We start from the raw sequence: 15,749 nt of genomic DNA, 5'->3' as shown, positions 1-15,749 counted from the left end.
CGCCTGGCGCTCACAGCTCGCCTGGCCGCGGTTGCATCGCATGCAGCAAAAGCCAGCGCTAACCTGATGCACCTCTGCGAGCTGCAGCAGTTTCTTCCTCCAACAGACAATACTTGATGATTATGCCCATCAAATTAAGGACTTTTTCGGTACTATAAAAAGTAATCGGTTTTTTTTCTGATAACGTTTTCCTTTTGCAACTTATATCTTCGTCGATTTGAGCAGAAATTGGAGAATGAAGTTGTCCATCTGCATTTTGATCAACGAATTAATTTTCTTCAATGCATTTTTCATAATGGGTAAGACTGTTACATTCTGGCGACATGTTATTGTTTGTGTAACTTTTTTTTACAGCAAGCTAACAGAAATATCAAATTCTATTTCTCAACCGTCGTCATCCAGATTCATTACTTGTCTCAAAACATAAAAAATGAATATGTGTACTTTACTACTAAAATATAAATACAACACGTTTCCACACACTATTAGATTGAATGATATTTTTCCCTCTATACCTTTATCTTTAATCAGCTCTGTATTTGATTTGGGCATGGTATAGTTTGAAGTGTGATGAAGAATATGAGGCAGAATGTAAGGTGATCTTGAGAGTCGTCTGATGAGGTTTTTTAAAAAATTCTTCAAGTCAAGAGTGTTTTATTGTCATGTGTCCCAGATAGAACAATGAAATTCTTACTTGCTGCAGCACAACAGAATATGTAAACATAGTACACTGTAAACAATATAATAAACAAGAGGGAAAAAAAGTTCAGTATGTATATACAGTATACACATACATGTAAACACACACACACACACACACACACATAAATATATGCATACACATAAAAAACAAACAATAATAGTCTATTGTAGTTCAGAGCTTATTTGAGGTTGGAGTGTTTAATATAAGCCTGAAGGCTGTAGGGAAGAAGCTGTTCCTGAATCTGGACGTTGTAGAGTTTTCAGGCTCCTGTACCTTCTTCCCGATGGCAGGAGTGAAATGAGTGTGTGGCCAGGATGGTGTGGGTCTCTGTTGATGCTGGCTGCCTTTTTGAGGCAGCGACACCGATAAATCCCTTCGATGGTGGGGAGGTCAGAGCCGGTGATGGACTGGGCAGCGTTCAACACTTTTTGCAGTCTTTATTGTTTCTAGGCGTTCAAGTTGCTGAACCAGGCCATGATGTAACCAGTCAATCAATATGCTCTCTACTGTACACCTGTAGAAGTTCAAGAGAATCCTCTCTGACCTACCGAATCTCCGTAATCTTCTCAGGGTTATGAGTATTTGGAGTTCTCCTCCTCAAAGCGCAGTAGAAACCAAGAGTCTGAATTTTAACGGTGGAGATAGATAAATAGATATTAATAAACAAGAGGTGAAAGTTTACTGCAGATTGGAATAAAAAAATGTGATTGCAATTTTTCAGTCAATCTTATGAACTGGAGCAATCTACTTAAGTGGCCTCAATGCTCTACTCTTGTGTTTGTGTAATTGAAGAGTAGCCTGGCTGCTGGGCTGGTGATATGGAAACAAATTTGAATCTCACAAGAGCAGTTTGGAAAATTTAATTTAATTAATTTGAAATTAAAAGCTAAGGATTATGAAACCAGTGCTTTATTATAGAAATAAATTTCATTCATTCGTGTTCTTCAGGGAAGGAAATCTGCCACCCTAACCAGGTTTGGACAATATATGAGTGTAACTAAACCTATGTGGTTGACTAAAAAGGAACTCAATTCATGTTTGAACAGGTGCTGAGTCAGCAGATGGAAGATATGCTCAAATGCTGTTTAAGAATTTATTTGAAGATTATACCGATGCACTGAGGCCTGTGGAAGATACAGATCTTGCACTAAATGTCACTCTGAAAATCACCCTCTCACAAATTAAAGATATGGTAAGAAATGCTTGGATCGCTATTTTAAAAAATTATCTTAGAAGTACTTTAATCTTCTTTAAGGTACATTTCCGCTGGATTACGAGTCCCTCCATTTCTTCACTCAAGTGGTCACTGTTCACCCGTGAAGCCTGCTAGTTAGTGCCAGTGAATGTTCATTATCAAGAGTATTGCTGTTGCATGGGCAATTGGACACATTTTCCATTCTCTAGCCTAATCGTCTTCTGCGCCTGACATTGCATCTCCCTTCTGAGTTAACTGTGAACCAGAGCATGATTTCCAGATCTCTGTGTTCAAACATGCAATGTGAAAATCCCAAAACAATTTCATTTATATGCGCTAGCGATGATGAATACTGACAATTGTGGTCTCATTACTCTTAACTGCGCTGCAAAATACAGGCCAACAAATGTCCGTGCACGTTTCCTTAATTGGATTTTTAACTGCAATTGAAAAGGAGACTTCACTGTTAATTAAGTTAGTGTCACTGTTGGTGATCCAGTAGTTATAGTTAGAGTTAGAGACTCAGCAATCATTACAATCTACAAAAGGAAAGGCGATCGATCTGACTGCGGAAACTATTGTGGAATTTCCCTGTTAGCAACAGCAGGCAAGATCCTCGCCTGCATCATGTTCAACCGACTCAAACCTTTAGCCGAGAAGATCCTTCCAAAGGCACAAGCCGGTTTTAGACCATTGCATGGAACAGCTAATATGATCTTCACAATGCGTCAACTACAAGAAAAATGTCATGAACAACTTCAACCTTTGGACATGGCATTCATTGACCTCACTAAGGCCTTTGACTCGGTATCAAAGGAACTCTTATGGGACGTCCTATCCACCTATGGATGTCTTGAAAAGTACATTTGAATCCTGAGACTCCTCCACGATGGCATGCTTGCCACAGTCATGGCCAGCAACAGCAAGGGTGAGCCGTTTGATGACAACCTGTCCCTAAATACCACCAAGACCAAGGAGCGGATCATCAACCTCCGTAGGTCACACAACGGGGAATACGCCCCGATCTTTATCAATGGGGACAGTGTGGAGAGAGTGTCCAGCTTCAAGTTTCTGGGCACTCACATTTCAGAGGACCTAACATGGTCCAATAACACTGCTGCGCTGGTCAAGAAGGCGCAGCAACGACTGTTCTACCTAAGAACACTGAAGAAGTCTGGTCTGGCCCAACACCTGCTGACGACATTCTACCGCTGCACCATAGAGAGCATCCTAACACATGGCATCCCTGTGTGGTATCTCAGCTGCACGGAGGCAGAGAGGAAAGCTCTTACATAGAAACATAGAAAATAGGTGCAGGAGTAGGCCATTCGGCCCTTCGAGCCAGCACCTCCATTCAATATGATCATGGCTGATCATCCAGCTCAGTAACCTGTACCTGCCTTCTCTCCATACCCCATGATCCCTTTAGCCACAAGGGCCACATCTAACTCCCTCTTAAATATAGCCAATGAACTGGCCTCAACTACCTTATGTGGCAGAGAATTCCACAGACTCACCACTCTCTGTGTGAAGAAATGTTTTCTCGGTCCTAAAAGACTTCCCCCTTATCCTTAAGCTGTGACCCCTGGTTCTGGTCTTCCCCAACATCGGGAACAATCTTCCCGCATCTAGCCTCTCCAACCCCTTAAGAATTTTATATGTTTCTATAAGATCCCCCCTCAGTCTTCTAAATTCCAGCGAGTATAAGCCTAGTCTATCCAGTCTTTCTTCATATGAAAGTCCTGCCATCCCAGGGATCAATCTGGTGAACCTTCTCTGTACTCCCTCTAAGGCTATAATGTCTTTCCTCAGATTAGGAGACCAAAACTGCACACAATACTCCAGGTGCGGTCTCACCAAGGCCCTGTACAACTGCAGCAGAACCTCCCTGCTCCTATATTCAAATCCTCTTGCTATGAATGCTAACATACCATTCGCTTTCTTCACTGCCTGCTGCACCTGCACGCTTGCATTCAATGACTGGTGCACCATGACACCCAGGTCACCATGCATCTCCCCTTTTCCTAATTGGCCACCATTTAGGTAATACTCTGCTTTCCTGTTCTTGCTGCCAAAGTGGATAACCTCACATTTATCCACATTATATTGCATCTGCCATGCATTTGCCCACTCGCCTAATCTATCCAAGTCACTCTGCAGCCTCCTAGCATCCTCCTCGCAGCTAACACTGCCACCCAGCTTCATGTCATCCGCAAACTTAGAGACGTTGCATTCAATTCCCTTGTCCAAATCATTAATATATATTGTAAATAACTGGGGTCCCAGCACTGAGCCTTGCGGTACCCCACTAGTCACTGCCTGCCATTCCGAAAAGGACCCGTTTATTCCTACTCTTTGCTTCCTGTCCGCCAACCAATTCTCTATCCACCTCAACGCGGGAAGTCCATAGAGCTCAGAGGACCATCGGAATACAGCTACCAGCCTTGGAGATCATCTACAACACACGATGCCTCAGAAAATCCACCAGCATCCACAAACACTCTTCACACCCCTGCAACAGTCTGTTCGAACTTCTACCATCGGGCAGACGATACAAGGCCTTCCACGCCCGCACCTCCAGACTCAGGAACAGCTTCATCCCCAGGGCCATAGCTGCTATGAACCGGTCCTGCCGAGCCGGATGGTCACATCGCACAGTGAACCGGCACAGATCTACTTGCACTTTATTCTGTTTTAAAACTGTTCTAATTTGTTTCATTGGGTTGTTTAAATTAATGCTGACTAGCTAATTAATTTATTGCATTGTATGGGAGGCGCATTCCCAATCTCGTTGTACCCCTGTACAATGCCAATAAAGATGTATTGTATTGTATTGTTTCAAGTCAGATCAGGAGTGAAACAGGGATGCGTGATTGCCCAAACACTGTTCACCATCTTCATTGTGACAAGCATCCACATCATCAAGGACGACCTACCCCCCAGAATCGAAATCATCTGCAGAACAGATGGCAGGCTTTTCAATCTTGCCCGTCTCATATCATATCATATCATATATATACAGCCGGAAACAGGTCTTTTCGGCCCTCCAAGTCCGTGCCGCCCAGTGATCCCCGTACATTAACACTATCCTATACCCACTAGGGACAATTTTTACATTTACCCAGCCAATTAACCTACATACCTGTACGTCTTTGGAGTGTGGGAGGAAACCGAAGATCTCGGAGTAAACCCACGCAGGTCACGGGGAGAACGTACAAACTCCTTACAGTGCAGCACCCGTAGTCAGGATCGAACCTGAGTCTCCGGCGCTGCATTCGCTGTAAAGCAGCAACTCTACCGCTGCGCTACCGTGCTGCCCGTCTCAAGTCCAAGACTAAGCCATCTACATGCTCCCTCATTGAGTTCCAATATGCAGACGACAACTGTGTTGCAGCTCTCTCAGAAAATCATCTGCAACAGATCCTGACTGCCTTCAATAGTGCATACACAAAACCTGGACTTACCATCAACTCCAAGAAGACTCAGGATATCTACCAATCGGCAACAACTGAGACAAATCAGAATGAACCATCAATTCAACTTGGTGAAACGACCCTGTAAAATGTGAATCACTTTCCATACCTTGGAAATCACCTCTCCTCCAATGTCGACCTTGATGACGAGATCCAACATTGTTTTGTGTGCTGGAACAGCTTTTGGACGTCTTCGAACGAGACTTTCAAATCCGAACAAAATGTTAGTGTACAAAGCAGTGTTGATTCCAACGCTCCTGTATGTATCAGAAACCTGGACAACATACCAACGCCATCTGAAAATACTTGAAAAGTTCCATCAATGATGTCTTTGAAGCAACTTAAATATCAGCTGGGAAGGCAGAAGAACCAACGTCAGTGTGCTGAATGAAGCAAAAGCATCAAGCATCGAAGCCTTCGTCATCAAAAACCAACTAAGATGGAGTGGTCATGTTGTTTGGATGGAAGAGGAGCATCTACCAAACCAAACCTTCTACTCCCAGCTTAAAGAAGGCAAACGTAAAAGAGGCGGACAAGAGAAAAGATTCAAAGAAGCCTTAAAAGCCAGCATGAAGAAATGTGAAATTGACATCGAGAATTGGGAAACCAAAGCCAAGGACAGGAAACTCTGGCGAACCATCATCCAAAATGGAACAGCGACCTTTGAAGCCAACAGATGCGCAGAATTAGAAGCAAAGAGAAGTAAACGGAAAGAGAGGCAGCAACAACCAAAGCCCCATCTGACATCTGGAATTACCTGCCCTGAATGCCGAAGAACTTTCAAAGCCAGGATTGGACACATAAGCCACCTGAGAGCTCATAAAAACAACAGAACGTAGACCATTATCCTCGACCTTGAGGGATAGCCATAACGATGATGAGTTATAATGGTAAAATGCTGTCGGGATCCTGTTCCGGACAGTAAGAGTAACAAAAGTCTAATGCTGTGGCTGCTGTAAATTAGCAATATCAACAGAAATATTGGAAATGCTCAGTTAATAAGGTAGCATTTGTAGTGAAAGAAGCTGAGTTAATGGTAATTGAGCCCGTGACCTTTCATCAGAATAGGTAGACAACTGTATGTTGCCTCTGGTGTGTGGATGAATGGTAGCGTTTGGGGGTGTTAATGAGCATATGGGCAGAATTTTAAAAAATGAGATTAGTTTAGGATTAATAGAAATATGTGATCAATCATCAGTATGGACAGCGGGCTGAAGGGTCTATTTCTTGGATTTATTTCCATGCTTTGTCTGAAAACAAGAAGAATGCCAGTTAGTGAGGGCTTTTGAAGAAGACCTATCCATTGATAGTGCCTTGTTGATATTGGCTATGAGAAGGTGTAGACTGTCGTGTTGAACTTGGATTCAGATATGAAGCTAATCAGGAGGAGCGGGTATTTGAAGTGTGATGAAGAATGTAAGTACATTTTGTAGTGGTAATTGATTTAAATTTGTTAATATGATTTATGAGATAATATTCCCTGTGCCTGTAGGATGAAAGGAACCAAATTCTGACTGCTTACCTGTGGATTCGACTAATTTGGTTTGATGCTTTCCTCAAGTGGGATCGAGACAAATATGATGGACTTGATGCTATTCGAATACCCAGTAGTTCTGTATGGAGACCTGATATTGTTCTGTATAACAAGTATGTGGATTGCTATCTGACAGCCACGTATTTCTAAATATATTTCACTTTTAAGTCATAACTCATAAGAAAATTAATGAAACAGTTTCCTGATGTATTTAATTTTATAGTAGGTTATTTATTAAAGTTGGGGCAGTGGGCAGGTGCTATAGACCTGCACGGGAAGGTAGATGCTCCTGTCCCCACGAGTCTTGGGCAGATGAGGCTCGTCAGCCTGGGAAGGCAGTCCATCTAGGAGAGGGAAAACTCTGATCTAAAACCTCCACTGCCTTGTGGCCATATCCAGTCATGGAAAAGGCTCCAGGAGTAAACCTCAAGAAAAATCCGTAGTTGGAGTCCCGAAGGCAGTTCGTCGTTGTCTACAACCTTGTTCTGGCAGCTCCTGCAACGGCGCTGGTACCAAACTGTAAAGGCTCTGCTGTTCCTTTGGATCGATCAGCAATGTGGAGAGGGGGGACGTGCTGCATGGGCAACAGCCTGTCCTTCATATGACGTCGCTCAGGCTTGCATCCGACCACACATCACTGCAAACCTACACCTAAGATTTATTAAAGTGCACGATGTGTTTTCATTTGCATGTATAAATTAATAAGTGTTGCAGAAACCTTTAAGTTGTCCAAAGGTTCACACTGAGAGTGTGATTTTCTTAATCCTAAGTTTCATGTAAAATTAGAAAGTCACATCACTGTGTTGAGATTTGAATATAAAAGGTTAAACTTATGCCAAGCCAAGTGAGTCAAGAGTGTTTTATTGTCATATGTCCTGAAATGGAATCATGAAATTCTTACTTGCAGCAGCTCAACAGGTCTCTAAATATAGTACTCAGTAGCTACCATAATAAACAACAAAAAGAAGTTCAATAATTTAAAATATATATTGCAAAAAACAAAAACAAAGCCGAAAGTCCCTAGTGCAATCAAGCCAGTTTGCAGTTCATAGTTTGTTTGGAGTTCGTAGTGTTCAATAGTCTGATCGAATGTTCAGAAAATGGACTTGGTATGGTTCTCTTACATCTCTGCACTAAAACTCTCATTTGTTTGTTTGTTTGTTTGTTCCTGAACTACAGCCAAAACGGTACATGATAGCACGACAATCTTAGGCCCACCTAACTCACCGTCGTCGCTTTGGTGCTAATGGAAGAAGTTTCATTGAAATCGGTGTTATATTTTTAAAGTTATTCACATTTTGAAGTTTAAATCTATCTCCTAGGGAGGGAGGGGGGAGGGGGGCATTCAGAGAATTGGCCTCCACTGCCTTCTGAGGCAGAGAATTCCACAGATTCACAACTCTCTGACTGAAAAAGTTTTTCCTCATCTCAGTTCTAAATGGCCTACTCCTTATTCTTAAACTGTGGCCCCTTGTTCTGGACTCCCCCAACATTGGGAATATGTTTTCTGCCTCGAACGTGTCCAACCCCTTAATAATCTTATACGTTTCGATAAGATCCCCTCTCATCCATCTAAATTCCATTGTATACAAGCCTAGTCGCTCCAGTCTTTCAACATATGACAGTCCCGCCATTCCGGGAATTAACCTAGTAAACCTACGCTGCACGCCCTCAATAGCAAGAATATCCGTCCTCAAATTTGGAGACCAAAACTGCACACAGTACTCCAGGTGCGGTCTCACTAGGACCCTGTACAACTGCAGAAGGACCTCTTTGCTCCTATACTCAACTCCCCTTGTTATGAAGGCCAACATTCCATTGGCTTTCTTCACTGCCCATTGGTCTGTGTCCAGTTTTGCAGCTTGGCTGAGCAATTGGTGTAGGCTCTCAATAGTTCCCACTGTATTCTATCAATGAAGGTAACAGATTGCACAAAGTCTGGGTAATAATTCAAATTTAACAGGAACATGCAGTTAGAATCTGTTAAATATCTCTGCTCTTTTGTTTGTCCTTCATTGAATCACTGACCTTTCCTCGCAGGAGTCTCAGTTCATATATAATGATTCATTTTTGCTGATTGATTTGTAGAATACTTTAAAGCTATATATAATGCTTCCTTGTGATTCCTGGTTTTATTGTTCCTTCACAATTGTTTTATAATTTTTTGACATTGTTCATTTTTTTCTGAGTTTTATTATCCTTCTGTGACAGCTTCTTCAATCTTGGTTACTTTTCAACCTTTTTAATCCATAATAATATTGTGCTTGAAAATGATAAAATCTGCAGTTGATCAAAATCCAAAATAAGCTTCAAATTTGTTTTGTATAACTGCATGTTTCTCAAACCATACAGCCATTTGTTGATCCGTGGTTCTGTTTGCCATTCCACTTTAACTCCAACCTTACTACTAAAATCTCCTTTATTACAGTCTGCCATCTATTTAGGCATTTAGGTATTAACTTTGTCCACTTTCTATTTGAATTCTTAAATTTTAACCTTTTGTCATTACTGTTCCAGATTAACTTGCCCACATTTAACTCAGTGAGCTGCTAATTTCATCTCCCTTTACACAGCCTCTTGCTGTAGAAGCATACAATCTCATTGAGATCTGTATTCACTATTAGAAATTTCATTCCCTCTGCGTCAATACTCAAGTCATTAATATCAAGAACAATTCTTACTATCATCAATACTACCATTACTCCACAATTTACCAATTTTATCACCTAAAAATACAGAACTGCAGATTTCTTATACCTATTAATTCTATATCGTCAGATAATTGCTCTGAATTTCTCCAATGTATTTGTTAAATTATATGCCATTTTGTTTTGATTTTAATCCACTCAATAATGACATTGTTACATTGGTCGATGAAGGCCTTTTTTTTGTAACCAATTGTAAATTCTGTTGGTAACTTATTTTAGAGCTGATGATGAATCTGCTGACTCCATGGAAACAAATGTGGTCTTAAGATATGATGGGCAGATTACGTGGGATTCACCAGCCATTACCAAGAGCTCATGTGTCGTTGATGTGGCGTATTTCCCATTTGATGATCAGAGATGCAACCTTACTTTTGGTTCATGGACCTACAATGGAAATCAGGTTGACATCACGAATGGACTTGATAGTGGAGACCTGACTGATTTTGTGGAGAATGTCGAATGGGAAGTACATGGAATGCCAGCAACAAAAAATGTGATAACATATGGATGTTGTTCAGATCCGTACCCAGATGTCACTTACACCTTAATTCTCAAAAGGAGGTCCTCCTTTTACATTTTTAACTTGTTGATCCCATGTGTAATGATCTCGTTCCTAGCCCCATTAGGATTTTATCTACCTGCCGACTCTGGAGAGAAGGTGTCACTTGGTGTGACTGTACTGCTGGCATTGACTGTGTTTCAGCTGATGGTTGCAGAAAGCATGCCTCCATCTGAAAGTGTTCCGCTAATTGGTAAGTGACTCTTCTGCAGTACTGTTAATATTCTCAGTAAAAAGCTCTGCCGAGAGTGATCGCTGCATATACACTGTATTATGCAGTTTCCATAAATGTATAAGAAGTGTGAAAATAACTGCAGATGCTGGTACAAATCGAAGGTATTTATTTCACAAAATGCTGGAGTAACTCAGCAGGTCAGGCAGCATCTCAGGAGAGAAGGAGAGACCCTTCTTCAGACTGATGTCAGGGGGGGGGGCGGGACAAAGGAAGGATATAGGTGGAGACAGGAAGATAGAGGGAGAACTGGGAAGGGGGAGGGGAAGAGAGGGACAGAGGAACTATCTAAAGTTGGAGAAGTCAATGTTTATACCGCTGGGCTGCAAGCTGCCCAAGCGAAATATGAGGTGCTGTTCCTCCAATTTCCAGTGGGCCTCACTATGGCACTGGAGGAGGCCCATGACAGAAAGGTCAGACTGGGAGTGGGAGGGGGAGTTGAAGTGCTCAGCCACCGGGAGATCAGGTTGGTTAAGGCGGACTGGGCGAAGGTGTTGAGCAAAACGATCACCGAGCCTGCCGATGTAAAGAAGTTGACATCTAGAGCAGCAGATACAATAGATGAGGTTGGAGGAGGTGCAGGTGAACCTCTGTCTCACCTGGAAAGACTGTTTGGGTCCTTGGATGGAGTTGAGGCTGGAGGTAAAGGTAAATCCATAAATGTATTTTCTCTCAGACCAAAGCAGGTTTGAAAGATAATTATGGCTGTTTAGAGTTTGGAATTCATCTTTTAAGTGAAGCTAGTATATGTTGAATAATTGAATTTGTTTATAGGGTAAATTTTGTAGAATCTGCAGATAATTAGTTACATCTACCCTTACCTGAACAGTGCTAATAGCAGATTCTGTTCTTAGGGCCCCTTAAGCTGTACTTTGGCAGAAATATTATCTTTGCATGTAAGTGCCAATACTCCACCAGAGTCACAGCAATGGAACAAACTGAAACTATGATGAGATTAACTTCAAATTTTACCATCAATATTTCTATTTTACATTTCTTTCAGTGAAGTGGATTGTTTTCACTTTAATTGTCCAGATTTTACTCAGTGGGAGAGAGGAGGGAGACTGTTTCACTAAACACTTATGGTTGGTCCGCCAAGGCCAGCAGGATCTCCTGGTTGCTATCCTTTTTAATTCTCTTCTCATTCCCTTACTGACCTTTATGTCTTGGGCTTCCTGCATTAGCAAAGCGAATCTATATGGAAACTGAAGGAACAACACCTCAAATTCCACTTGGGTAGCTTATAACCTAATGGTATGAACATTGAATTCTCTAATTTTAGGTAATTCCGTAACCCTCCGCCTCTCCTTTCTTCCCCCACATAACTTCCCCACTTTTTTCCAGGAGCAGCCACAACAACATGCTGAATAACACCAACATAACCTCCCAATACTTACCCTCAACCTTTGGCAATAAAGGTTAAATATGCCACTTGATAACTATTTGTTAGACTTGCATGCTGACGAGAACACCTAGATATTGACAATAGACAATAGACAATACGTGCAGGAGGAGGCCATTTGGCCCTTCGAGCCAGCACCACCATTCAATGTGATCATGGCTGATCATTCTCAATCAGTACCCCGTTCCTGCCTTCTCCCCATACCCACTGACTCCGCTATCCTTAAGAGTTATATCTAGCTCTCTCTTGAATGCATTCAGAGAATTGGCCTCCACTGCCTTCTGAGGCAGAGAATTCCACAGATTCACAACTCTCTGACTGAAAAAGTTTTTCCTCATCTCAGTTCTAAATGGCCTACCCCTTATTCTTAAACTGTGGCCCCTTGTTCTTGACTCCCCCAACATTGGGAACATGTTTCCTGCCTCTAATGTGTCCAACCCCTTAATAATCTTATACGTTTCGATAAGATCTCCTCTCATCCTTCTAAATTCCAGCCTAGTCGCTCCAGTCTTTCAACATATGATAGTCCCGCCATTCCGGAATTAACCTAGTAAACCTACGCTGCACGCCCTCAATAGCAAGAATATCCTTCCTCAAATTTGGAGACCAAAACTGCACACAGTACTCCAGGTGCCTTGTTTTATTTTCCAATTTCATGAAATTGTTAACACTGTGGCAGTTCCCAATTATGATCAAATGACTCATTGTACTGAAAAACTTTATTTATTCTTGGCGATAACACATGCATTTCTTTGGATGTTCTGAGATCATGAAAGACACGAAACAAGTGCAAGCCTTTCTTCAGTGTAAAACAAGTCCTGCAGGTATTCAGTAGATTAGGCCACATTTGCAGAGGGAAACGGACAGGCGATGTTTTAGCTTTATTTGTTTGCACTCTTGCTGTCAGTGAGGATCATTTGATACAAAAATGTGAAGTGGCAGCATTTATTTCCAACAAAGATTTGTCGTATTCTTTGCATCCTAGATTGACTAATTAACAGTATACTATGTAAAACGAAGTTGCATTGTAAAGAATGTTATTTCAAGCAATGTATTTGGCTGCTCAATATGTTTTATTCAAAATTGATGGCTTTGCTTTGAGACAAACCACATCCGTCCAACAGTATATGTGGCGTTTTGGTGAACTCATACTTGGCCTCAAACTAATGACACAATGCAAAAAGTTCATATACAATTTAAATTTTACTTCATAACCTTAATATTATTGGCACTAAAATAATCACAATATAAGTTTATATGGGTAGTGCCTTTCGACAGAACACCCAAAAATGCTTTCCGCTCATGAAGCATAAGTGATAAAGTAGGTGCAATCACTGTTATTATGTGAAACACTTGTAGCCAGTTTGTATGCAGTTTCTTTATGCTGCAATATGTAGCGACAGATACTGGATACTGGACTGATTACATTGTTTCAATGAGTTTCTGATTGAGAGTTTAAATATTAAATGCTGGAGCAACTCAGCGGGTCAGGCAGCATTTCTAGAGTAAATAGATAGGTGAAGTTTTGGTCCTGACATCTGGATCTTTCGGTTGCTAACCATTTTAACTTCTGTTGCCAATCCCAGACTGACCTTAGACACAAAATGCTGGAGTAACTCAGCGGGTCAGGCAGCATCTCGGGAGAGAAGGAATTGGTGACGTTTCGGGTCGAGACCCTTCTTCAGACTGATGGGCGGGACAAAGATAGAATGTAGTTGGAGACAGTAAGACTAGTGGAAGAACTGGGAAGGGGAGGGGATAGAGAGGGGAAACAAGGGCTATCTGAAATTAGAGAAGTTCATACCGCTGAGGTTAAACCCAAAGGTGCAAGCAAAATATGAGGTCCTGTTCCTCCAATTTGCGCTGGGCCTCTCTCTGACAATGGAGGAGGCCCAGGACAGAAAGGTCAGATTGGGAATAAATGAATGAATGAATACGTTTATGAATAAGTTTATTGGCCAAGTATGTACACATACAAGGAATGTGCCATGGTGCTCCACTCGCAAGTAACAACACAAACATACAGTAAACAATTAAGAATAAAGCATAAAACATTAAAATATTCAGAATACATTATGGTTTAAACATGTGAGTGAAATAAACCAGAGCAATAAGAGACTACAGACTTTTGGTTAATGAGTAGAGCGACTACTCGCAGAAAAAAAGCTGTTTTTATGTCTGGCTGTGCAGTTTTGACAGTCCAGGCCAGTCTTTGCAGACTGGAGTCAGTCTGTGAGTAGGTGTGAAATGGTGATTGGGGAGGAGTGGGTGGGGAAAGGTCCAGTCTTTGCAGAATGGAGTCAGGCTGTGAGTAGGTGTGAAGTGGTGATGGGGGGGGGGGGGGGGAGTGGGGGAGGGGGTCTCAGGGTTATGTTTCTGATTCTCGAACCTGCAGTAGAGCTCGTTCAGGTCATTGGTCAGCTGACGATTGTCCAAGGAGCGGGGGATGTTTTTGTGCTTAATTCATTCCAATCTTTGTTTCTTTTCAGGTAAATACTACATAGCAACAATGACAATGATCACTGCCTCCACTGCACTGACAATTTTCATCATGAACATTCACCACTGTGGACCAGAGGCCAAGCCAGTTCCAAAATGGGCAAAGGTGATCATATTGCAGTACATGTCAAAGATCTTTTTTGTGTACGACATTGGTGAAACCTGCACCATGTCGCAAAAGAAAGAGGAAAAGAACCGTAAACTGCAGACAGATAATTTCAAAGCAAACGTAAAATATAGAAAAGAGAAAGAATTACCAATAAAGGATCGTTTTTCTAAAAATCACCAATATAACAACACAGTGGTGAAAGAAGATTCTACACTCTCTGTGATACCAGTGCATCAGTGTCCAGTGTGCAACCAGAAAGAAACTAATCAACATTTTGAAGGAAGCATCGGCAATAGTTGTGCCAGTGAAGAGGATCTTAATGTGCCTTCTTGTACTTGTTACTCACACAGAGGCAGGGTGGCAAGTAACATTGAATTTATAGCTAATTGTTTCAGAGAGCAAAAAGCAACCAATGCAAAATCTGCTGAGTGGAAGAAAGTGGCTAAAGTAATGGATCGTTTCTTCATGTGGATATTCTTTGTTATGGTGTTCTTTATGAGCATTTTAATTGTAGGAAAGGCAACATGACTTTATTTTGGCATGCATTATATAATTTTTCATTGCTTAGTATATTATAATTCCAGTAGTATTGTAGTTTTATATGTGGGTGCTGGTGAAATTTGGAAATGGAATAACCTTCTAACTCTTAAATTAATAGGCCCTATTAAGTTTTAAATTATTTCATGAATCTGAGTTTAGTGCATGTAGAATACATCAACAAACAATTCTCCACCCATTGGGTTTTATAGCTTTCATTCTCTGACCAGGCGATTCGATCTTAAAAGGTACTCAGAGATTTAGACAGCTCTGAGCCCACCACTTGAAAGAGAATCCACCTCCCTCAGCACACCACATGACAGAGTGTCTGACAACTCCTGAAGCTCTATAGTCTTCCACTGGTATTGATCACTCTCTACCTCTTCCTGCCTGCAGTCTGTGTGTCAGGCAATTTTGCCCTCTAGTTCTGTCAAGGTGGAGGTAGCCCAGAGAATAGATTTGTATAAGATTATTAAGGTTAGGCCGTAAGTATAGTCTACCAGACCAGTTCACATTCCAGAACTCATGCAATGCTCTGTGCAGTAGCTTAGGTTGCAAGAGAATGTTTAGCCCATTGCATTTGCTGAACAGAAGCAATCCTTCTTGTAGAGTGTTCCTTATTTTTGTATGTACGTTTATCATGAATTATTTGGGCGAGTGATGGTGGGTCTGCAAAGACAAGAATGGAAATATTATTTTATTCCTTGGAGGAAGAAGCTTACGAGCAAAATCAAGAAGGTTTGGCTGGTGGTTGCCACTAAGTTTAGCAGAAGAGTTCAATACAAAAGCTGTTTACTA

At 41.5% G+C, this 15,749-nt stretch overlaps 1 protein-coding gene across 1 annotated transcript; it reads left to right on the top strand.

Annotated features, from left to right (window-relative positions):
- The first annotated feature begins 235 nt into the window (after positions 1-235).
- On the top strand, positions 236-14,942 carry chrna9a (cholinergic receptor, nicotinic, alpha 9a). The gene is made up of 5 exons (XM_078410655.1): positions 236-299; positions 1,750-1,895; positions 6,864-7,018; positions 9,833-10,365; positions 14,296-14,942. The coding sequence occupies exons 1-5, from the start codon at positions 236-238 to the stop codon at positions 14,940-14,942; spliced, it is 1,545 nt and encodes a 514-aa protein (XP_078266781.1).
- Positions 14,943-15,749: the final 807 nt, after the last annotated feature.

This window comes from Rhinoraja longicauda, chromosome 1 (assembly GCF_053455715.1).
Source record: "Rhinoraja longicauda isolate Sanriku21f chromosome 1, sRhiLon1.1, whole genome shotgun sequence".
Lineage (NCBI taxonomy): Eukaryota > Metazoa > Chordata > Chondrichthyes > Rajiformes > Arhynchobatidae > Rhinoraja > Rhinoraja longicauda.
The sequence above is the reverse complement of the archived record's forward strand: the minus strand, read 5'-3'. Positions and strand labels throughout refer to the sequence as shown.

Coding starts and splice junctions, on each gene's coding strand:
- chrna9a (XM_078410655.1), top strand. CDS start 236: ATGAAGTTGTCCATCTGCATTTTGATCAACGAATTAATTTTCTTCAAT. Junction 1,896..6,863: donor TCTCACAAATTAAAGATATG/GTAAGAAATGCT, acceptor CTGTGCCTGTAG/GATGAAAGGAACCAAATTCT. Junction 10,366..14,295: donor TGAAAGTGTTCCGCTAATTG/GTAAGTGACTCT, acceptor GTTTCTTTTCAG/GTAAATACTACATAGCAACA.